The sequence below is a fragment of the Pinus tabuliformis genome, chromosome 3_1 (genome assembly GCF_031772625.1).
Source record: "Pinus tabuliformis cultivar Carrire ecotype Pingquan chromosome 3_1, CPIR1, whole genome shotgun sequence".
NCBI lineage: Eukaryota > Viridiplantae > Streptophyta > Pinopsida > Pinales > Pinaceae > Pinus > Pinus tabuliformis.
This window is the reverse complement of record NC_142301.1, coordinates 141000595-141010441: the sequence shown is the minus strand read 5'-3', so window position 1 is coordinate 141010441 and position 9847 is coordinate 141000595. Positions and strand designations below refer to the sequence as shown.

The following is a 9847-nucleotide window of genomic DNA, read 5'->3' as shown; positions in this document are numbered from 1 at the left end:
TTTTCGACTACTTCACATATAAAAAAAGTATTTAAAAGACACACACTTGAGGGGCAAAAAAATTGTTCAATCTATACAAACGTTTCGTATAGTTTAAGTTAAAATCCCAGTAATTAAATATTATTAATAGTAGAAACTCGATGGCGAATGCCTCAATCCTCGCCAATTTAATTGCAGTCGTCGATAAAAATTCATCGACGGTCCACAGGAAGAAGATTGAGTTGCAACGGATCGAGATCTCTCAACCGTTGATGAGAGGCATTTAAACGGAAACGGGGAGATTTGTCTGCGGCATACATACTATATATTCTCTTCACTGGAATCCTTTTCACTTGTCTCAGTCGATTTCCATTTAGTGGTTGAGTTAGTAGATTGAGAAACCGGAAGAATTCTGAAACATGTCGGGGCGTGGTAAGGGAGGTAAGGGTTTGGGGAAGGGAGGTGCCAAGAGGCACAGAAAGGTTCTCAGAGATAACATTCAGGGCATCACCAAGCCTGCCATCAGGCGTCTTGCCAGGAGAGGGGGTGTCAAGCGCATCAGCGGTCTCATCTATGAAGAGACGAGAGGCGTCCTCAAGATCTTCTTGGAGAATGTGATTAAGGATGCTGTGACATACACGGAGCATGCCAGAAGAAAGACTGTGACAGCCATGGATGTAGTCTACTCCCTCAAGAGGCAGGGCCGAACCCTTTACGGTTTCGGAGGCTGAGAGATTTTGCTTTGACTTAAATATATTCAATGGTGTCTCTTGACACCACCTTCTGGTCTCTCAGAAATTTCAATCCCGTTGTGATTCCTGGCTATTAAGCGTGTTGCTTCCCTTACAAGATTGTAGGGGTTTGTTTTGCCTGTAAATTGCTTGTTAGCTGCATTTTTTGAGGTTGTCTTCATCAAGGGTTTCAGAGAATCTTGCAATCGATGACTGTCTAACGAGGAAGTTAAGTCACGGGGTTAAAATGATTTAATTCTTAGCAAATGTATGGGCAAAATCTTGTGGTAAAGATTTGTATGAAATATTAGCCATTGAAAAAATATCCATGAAACGATTTTGATTTGACCTGCTATCAACAGTTTTTTTTCAATCTCTGGCATACAACCGTCTTTGAATTCACTGTTCCAGTATCAATGATGAATTTCTTCTCTATTTCTTTGTTTCTTAGCAGTCAAAAAACTTTTACAGATGCTCAGTACATCCATTGTAGACCAAGAAGTTGTTGTGATGCAGTCCCTTGGGGAATTGATCCCATCATATCCAAGAAAGAAGCCATGAATGCTGGTGGACACGGTAGAGCAAGCAGCAAAACCCTCTATCAGGCTCATTGTATGAGAGAGAATGTCACATGCCGAAATGCCAAAATCAGAGCACAATACAGGTCTGCACTCATTGCTCTTAACTCTGGATAAAATAATACCCAAATGTCCTCACCTTCCATGTCCCAATCCAAATTAATTCGTGGGCTTCGTAACCCAGTTGATGAGGCGGACCAGGGGAATTTCGGTTTTGATGAAGTGGGTCTCAATAATTGTGATGTTTTATCTAGGGATCTATATGATGTATATTCACCCCTAAACAGGGAAACTGAGGGCTGAGGCACATTTAATGAGATTTTGCAGGCTGCAGAAAGTATGGGGAGTTTTTAGGATTCTAAATCAAGAGAGTGTATGATTTTGAGTTAGAGGACTTGAAGCATAATGCAGAAGTTATTGCAAATGAAATAGAATTGGAGGAGATGAGCGCTGAAGAGGGCGGAGCATGTGGTTGAATATTTTTATACCCTGTAGATATGGGGATTATTTTGTTATTGTAGAGAGAGCTGGTGGAGATGGGTTTTAGGCCTAGTCAATAGACAAGGGATAATAATATTTCTAATCTGAATATAAATAATATTACTGTGAAAGAACAAGGCCAGAGGTTGCAATATAGAAACAGGATTGACAAGCGATAATAATATTTCTAATCTGAATATAAATAATATTACTGTGAAAGAACAAGGCCAGAGGTTGCAATATAGAAACAGGATTGACAAGCGATAATAATATTTCTAATCTGAATATAAATAATATTACTGTGAAAGAACAAGACCAGAGGTTGCAATATAGAAACAGGATTGACAAGCGATAATAATATTCCTAATCTGAATATAAATAATATTACTGTGAAAGAACAAGACCAGAGGTTGCAATATAGAAACAGGATTATAGGGCTCATTGTAGTAGAGAATAAAGGTTCAGGGCCAGTGGAGGGAGATTTGTAATTCATTATTGTGAATCTTGCATTTTGAAAATCAGGCTGCTTGAGTGGTGAAACATATTAGAAGTTGTCTAGTTTCAATAAATTGAGCTTCATGTTTTGAGATGAAGTCTAAAGTGTAATTTCACTATCTCTGATGAAGTCTAAAGTGTAATTTCACTATCTCTTTACGTTCAAGTCTTTTCTCAACTTTTGCACCTTAAGAGATTTGATTCCTTTTGGTGCTTGATACATTTGAGATTAAGATGATCAAGGTTTGCACCTTAAGAGATTTGATTCCTTTTGGTGCTTGATACATTTGAGATTAAGATGGATCAAGGTTTGATATATTGTCAGTGTATAAAGGGCATCAACATGGTGATGATTCACTACCTTAGTTGGTCAATGTTTAAGGATGGAGAGAGATGGGTGGTTTATATAGGGCAAGATGTTTTGACACCTAGACTTGCATCAAGGTGTGAAAAACCAATGGAACAATTGATAGAGGGATTTTAGTTGTGCTTTAGGACATGTAGATAGGTGTCCCATTATTTATTGTAAGCATACAAAGCGCATGAACAAGGTGATGATTCACTACCTTAGTTTGGTCATTGGTTTAAGGGTGAAAATCAATGGAGAAATTATGCACACATAACTATAATTATGTGGGAAGTATACTACGCATAGAACATCAAATATATTGCACATAAGAGGCGACAAAGTTGGCATGGAAAAATGAAAAGGAGTTGGATCATTCACTTGTAGATCAACTGGGTTATTTGAATGAACTTTTATCCTTATAGAATATAATGATAATTTGAATTAATTAATGGAGAATATTGATATGATAACTTAGTAGTGAGGTTCTATCCTCACATGCTCATTGATATGACTATTTGTTATTGCCCACTATATTTTCACTTAGGCACCCCAAGTTTGATTTTAGGCTAGGGACATATTAGAGGAAATAATTTCTGAAGAATGTTTCATTTATTAGCAAAAAGAAAGGGATATAAACAAGAACTATGGTGTACTTGTACCTTTTATTGTATTCTATTTTAGTATTTATGTACTAAATAACTTATAGGTTGGCCTTTGTCTCAAAATTAGAAATAAAGGCAGACCAACTATAGGGTAGATAGGCATTGGAGCACATGAAGTAGATGAAGGTACCTTCATTGTTCATGGTCTCGGTGATTTCCTCAACTTTAGGGGTCTATGTGGTGCCATGTGTCAACATGTTACCATACCAAGTGTTAGCGTGTAAGTGTGCTATGTGTCAAACTTTAGGCATGCCATGTGTCATTCTCGCCCTTGTTTTTCCTTCAACTATTGAAAGCCATAACTTTTGCAAATGGTGTCCATTTGAACTCTTTCAAATTGTGTTGGAAATATCTTGATTAGTTCTTCGATGTGGAGTCTTGTTCATCAATATTTGAGACCATACAATTGGATTAGTCATGGGAATACTCTTGGATCACATGATAACCCTACCTTACCTCTATGCATATCAATTTGAGTGAGTTAGAAGGGTACTTGTGGCTCTTTATATCATTTCCCAAAGAAGTGCTAAGGTGGTTTCTAATGGACCCTTCAGTGCTTTAATGACAGGTGCATTTTCCGTGGGATAGAGGTGTAGTAAATAAGAAAAGAATGCTAGCCTAACCTTAAGATTGGGAGTGATTGATAGGAGTACTTGGCTTCAGTTTGAAAAGGTCATGTGTTATCCCATAAATTTGTATTAGAATTTCATAGAGTTCTTTTAATTCCCTCACTTAAATTAATTATATAAGATTGGACAAGAAGTCTAGTTGGCTTGTCAATAGAAGATTTCATCTCATTTTAAGATGTATGGATATATAAACAATACCTATTATTATCAATTGATGTACATGTGTACTCGTTAATGATTTTCTTGGGATTGCATAAGTAACTTGCAACATAATAGAATATTCTCTCCAAATTGTAGGGGCAAAGAAGATTTACTCAAGTGAGTAAGGTTGTAGATCACAAATCCCTTAAGCATATAATGCCCTCTGATAAAAGGACCCAAGTATAGATAGGTGCATGAAATTACCAATGTGTTATGGAATTTCTAATTGTTTGCAAATTTAAAAGTCATATCTATAACCTCAATGCATCAAAGGGGATGAAAGGTTCTTTTAAGCATATTGTATAAAGATTTTCTTTATGTGGTATGATGTGTATCACATGAAGAAAAATCTTTCTGCAATACAATGTGTATTTCACAAAGAAAACCTTTGTGTGATACAAGTGAAGATGTCAAGCAAAATGGATTTGGACTTAAATAAATTTTAGAGGAATTCCTGACCCATTGTGTGAAGGGAAGTCTTCATGTTATGTGATGTATCACATAAATATAAACTCTGGGCGATAAATTTTCATCTAATATGAAATGAAGACTGCCAATGAGGAGTTAATGTCACATGACAAGAAAAAGGGTTGTGTTGTATTGGAGAATTTCTTCTAAGGCACAACACATCATGCCCAAATATTTGAAGGGTGCAACGTGAAACAATAAGTCTCTATGGATGCGATGAAAGGAAGAAAGCAAAGGGAGAGAGAAGCTAGGAGAATAGAAGAGGGAGGGATAGGAAACAAAGACAAAGAAGGACAAAGAGTGAGGGAAGCAACATGTCCAGTGAAATATTTTTATGACACGATAGGTCACAATGACCTAAATTTTCTTTGGTGTGAAAGTAGAAGAAAAAAGAGGCAAGAAAAGAAATGGAAGAAAGCCTTGTTGCAAGGTGAAAGAAATTTGGGATGTGATATGTTGCAATATAAAAATCTTTGGATGTGATGATAAAGTTCCATTAGGCACAATATGGTGCATGAAGGAAGATTTATTAATGAGATAAGGAGGGAGAGCCTTTTCTTGTCACAAGAGGTGAAGTTTTCTCAAGTGTGAAATGTGATGGGACTAGCCCTCTTAACCTCGCAGTGAATCAATAATTAAAAATATGATTAACTTCAAGATAATGTAAACACATATATTTTGTTTGATTGCACAATTAATTGGTGAGTATGGTGGTTGGTGTGAGAGGACACTTGTCCCTGCCTCGGACTCCGCTCTCCTGCTCTTTGCCTACACTCCAAACCCTTGTTCACTTGGCACTTTGGCACTTTGGTTTTGTTCTGCTCGCGGTGAGGGTTTGTCGATGGTTCTTTTGCGATTATGATGAATGTTGCAATGGTGCTCAGTCTGCACCTGGCTACGGGCCCTTCTCCTTGGTGGCTTGGCAACTCTGCTTACACTTCCTTATTTGCTATCCGTTTGGTCTCACCTGGGCGCTGTGTTGGTTGTTCCGTCGGCTTCTGTGGAGGTTTTCCTTCGTTTTACTGCTGGTGTAGTTTACCCTCTCGTGGGCGCTATTCTTGCTACTGTTGTCTCGGCTTTCTCTGTGTGCATTTTCTGGTTAAATCTTTGGTTGCTCGCATGGTTGTTTCTCTGGTTAACTGGTTGTTATTTCTTTGTGGTTTACAGGTTGTGGTCACAAGGGACCCTGTTCTCGGCTCCGCTCGTCACTGGGCAAGGTAAGCCCTCTGCTCCATGCTGTAGCTTCTTCTCGTAGTTTTACTTCTTTACTAAGGGTAGTCGCTCCTTGTGAGCAGGGACTCCCTCTTGTGGCTGCGACCTAGTTGTGGATTCGTTCCTCCGGCGCCGTCCACTCCTCTGGTAAGTCGGTCTTCAAGCCCTTACCCTCTCTGCTCCTTACTTTTCTTGTTCAGGACTTGGTACGCAGATAACTAATGCTCCTTTGTTGGTTTTGACTGCAGGTGGGGCTTGGCTCTGGGCTCTGTTGCGCGCTTGTTGCTGCTTGATGAATCCGGTAGGGTCGCTCCTTACTGTTGGTATTTGTTGTCTTCCTTTCTCAATTCCAACACTGTTGTGGTATGATGATAGGCTAGGTTTTGAGAGATTCAGCTCCTCTGTTTCTTGTTTGATGTCGAGTTGCCTTCGGGCTCCAACTGTTATATGTAACTTATATTTGGCAACAATTTTGAAGTCAACAAGGTTTTCAAACCCTGGCTTCGCTGTCTATTATCTTACAAATGGGTTTGACCCGCCTTACAATTGTTGGTCTAAGTACTTTGTCATTATTTTTCATGTGAAGACTAAGTTACTTGTAAAGAGAAAGAAATTCATGTGAATGTGGGTTAGCTCTGTTTGCGAATGTATTCTACAGTAACTGGGACTGTTGGTCTTTTGAGAATTCCTCCATGGTTGTTGTTTGTGCCCGTATATCTAGAACTTTCGTCGCTGGCTAGAACTATGTAGTCGGTTCTTCGATTAATATGATATCTTTGATTCGTCGTTTGAAAAAAATTATGTGTCTTTGTTTGCCTGGATGACTGTTAGGACAGAATGCTTGAAAAAGAAAATGCACTGTTATGATTTGTTATTACACTCAATAAATAATGGGAAAAGAAAAAGAAAGTTGATATTTGGCTGCAAATGGATTCAGATGTTTTTGCTTTAACAAAAAATTCTTTTTGTCTTCGATTCCTTCTCTGATGTATCGAACCTGTTACAATTGGGCATATTTTCCTTTTTAAGCTGTTTCAAAACAGTTTCTCATAACTGTTAACAGTTACATATATGGTTTGCATGGTTATGGTAACTGTTATTTTTTCTACTCTGTTGTAATTTTACGAGAGACAAATAAATAAATAAAAAACAATTTGGCTGGAACAACCTCCAACTTAACCAGAATGTCCCTAAATGTTGTTTAACTAATAAATTAAAATGAAACTAGACATTTACTATGAACCTGTCTGTCTTTGCTGAGACCAAATACCCCAACCATGATACCCTCAGCTGGATGCTCCTACATCAGGCTCCCGGGGTAATAAAAATTCATGGCTCCGATCCATGAGCTCCTCGACTGAATACCCTGCACGCTGTATTTGTCCTGCGTCAAGCCAGGAACTGTCCTCGATGGGACGGTTTTTCCACTTGACAAGGTATTATAGGTACTTGTTTCTTCGAGTCCTCCTGGCCACCTGAGTATCGAGGATTCCTCGATCTCAAGGGGCTAAGCTGAAGGCATTTTCCCCATCCATGAGTTACTTCCATCCTGGGTGTCCCGTTTAGGCCGTGCTGAACTGTCGTCTTTAGGACTGGCAATATATGGAAACAGAGCCGCCACATTGAAAATGGGCGATATGCCTATCCTTGGAGGCAGCTGTAATTCATAAGTATTGGCAGAGAATTTACGCATAATTTTGCAGGGGTCAATCTTCTTATATTTCAATTTGTTGTATTCACCATTAGGGAACCATTCTCTGCGCAAATGTGCGAGGACTTCATCCCCCACATTAAATTGTACCTCTCGCCATTTCAGATCTGCCTGCTGCTTATACTTTTCACTGCTGTCCTGCAACTTCGATTTTCCCTGCTCGTGTAGGTCGTTCATTGCTTTGGCGAAATATTCCTCGTCAGCACTCCGTCTTTCCAGCTGTCCTAGATCCCATAACTCATGCACTCTGCGAGGATGCATGCCATACAAGATCTGAAAAGGACTGTATCCTGTGCTATGATTCGGTGAATCATTGTAAGCGAACTCCGCCTAGGCAAGTACACGATCCCACATCCGTGAATTTTCTCCGATCAAGCTTCATAGCAGGTTTCCCAAGCTCCTGTTCACCACCTCCGTCTGCCCATCGGTCTGTGGGTGATAAGCGGAGCTGAAACTCAATTGTGTGTCCAACTTCTTCCACAAGGTGCGCTAGAAATGTCCTGTAAATTTCACATCCCTGTCGGAAACAATGGACTTAGGCAGGCCGTGCAGCCTGACTATCTCCGTGAAAAACAAGTGTGCTACATGAGTGGCATCACTGGTTTTTTTACAAGGGATGAAATGTGCCATCTTTGAGAACCGGTCTACTACCACCATCACAGAGTCGTAACCTCGCTGCATTCTTGGCAGACCCAAGACAAAGTCCAAGCTGACTGAGTCCCATGGTCTACTCGGAATAGGCAGTGGTGTGTAGAGTCCCGTGTTTTGACTGTGTCCTTTCGCCAACTGACACACTTTACACCTGGTTACAAATTGCTGCACATCCCTTCGCATCTTCGGCCAGTAATAAAAGTGATTGAGCTGATCCAAGGTCTTATCAATGCCGAAATGTCTGGCTAGACCTCCGCTATACTTTTTCCGGATGATGTTCTCCCTCATCAAACAGTTGGGAATGCATAGTTGTCCTCCTTTAAACAACAACTTCTCTTGTAAGTTATAGTCCAGCCATGGACTATTATTCCTCAACAGAGGGTTTTGGCAGGCTTCATAAGCCTCCTTGAAATTCGCATCTGTCTGATACAAGTCTGTTAGGTGTTCAAAACCCAACACTTGTATCGTGCTCTCCTGCAAGAGTAAAAGTCTTCTACTCAACGCATCTGCTACCTTGTTGGCCTATCCACTGATATGTTTCAAAACAAACGTGAAACTCTGCAAATACTCAACCCATTTTGCATGCTTGTGGTTCAACTTATGTTGCTTCATAACATATTGCAACGTAGAACTATCAGAAAACAAAACAAATTCATTACCGAGCAAATAGTGTCTCCAATGCTTCAATGCTTGGACGACAGCATAGAACTCCTTGTCGTAAGATGAGTACTTCTGCCTGCTCTCGTTCAAATTTTCACTGAAATAAGCAACTGGTTTGTTTTCCTGGCTGAGTACGGCCCCAATGGCTGTATCACTGGCATCAAAACGGACTTGGAAAAGTTTGTTAAAATAAGGCAATCTCAAGATTGGCCTTTCAGTGATCTTCCTCTTCAACATCTGGAAGCTTTTCTCTGCTGCTTCTGTCCAACGGAAACGATGGCGTGCCTTTTTAATAGTGTCTAACATAGGTGCGCAAATTCCACTAAAATCCCTTATAAACTTACGATAAAAACTTGCCAACCCATGAAAAATACGTACCTCGAACAGAATCTTTGGGGATGGCCAGCTAATGATAGCTGCAATTTTCTCTGGGTCCATTTTCAGCGCATTTTCTGCAATCACAAATTCCAAATAAACTAATTCCCTCTGAAGAAAAGAACATTTTTTCAAATTTATCAGCAACTTGTTTTGCTATAATTTCTCCAGCACACTTCTAATGTGGCGAAAATGTTCTTCTTTGGTTTTACTGAAGATCAGTTTATCATCAAGATATACAATCACGAACTTTCCAATTAATTCTTTCAACATCTCATTCATTAAGCGCATAAAGGTGCTAGGGGCATTACTTAACCCGAATGGCATCACCAGCCACTCATACAGACCTTCATTGGTTTTGAAAGCTGTTTTCCATTCGTCCCCTTCTCTGATTCTAATCTGGTGGTATCCACTCTTCAGATCGATTTTCGAGAAATATGCTGCCCCGCTCAAACAGTCCATCATGTCATCCATCCGTGGCAATGGAAACCTATACCTAATGGTAATCTTATTGATGGCCCTCGAATCTGTGCACATCCGCCACTCTCCTCCTTTCTTGGGAGCTAAAACTGTTGGAACTGCACAGGGACTTAAACTCTCCCTTATCAATCCCTTATCCAACAATTCCTGTACCTGTTTCCTAATCTCCTCGTTGTCCTTAGGACT

General features: G+C 39.8%; 1 protein-coding gene across 1 annotated transcript; it reads left to right on the top strand.

Moving 5' to 3' along the window:
• The first annotated feature begins 318 nt into the window (after positions 1 to 318).
• LOC149186186 (histone H4-like) lies at positions 319 to 1944 on the top strand. Its single transcript, XM_089410925.1, has one exon. It carries the CDS (start codon positions 399 to 401, stop codon positions 708 to 710), a length of 312 nt encoding a protein of 103 aa, XP_089267051.1. The 5' UTR covers positions 319 to 398; the 3' UTR covers positions 711 to 1944.
• The last annotated feature ends 7903 nt before the right edge of the window (positions 1945 to 9847 follow it).

What these genes read in the sequence shown, in the direction of transcription:
- LOC149186186 (XM_089410925.1), top strand. Translation starts at nt 399, where the DNA reads ATGTCGGGGCGTGGTAAGGGAGGTAAGGGTTTGGGGAAGGGAGGTGCC.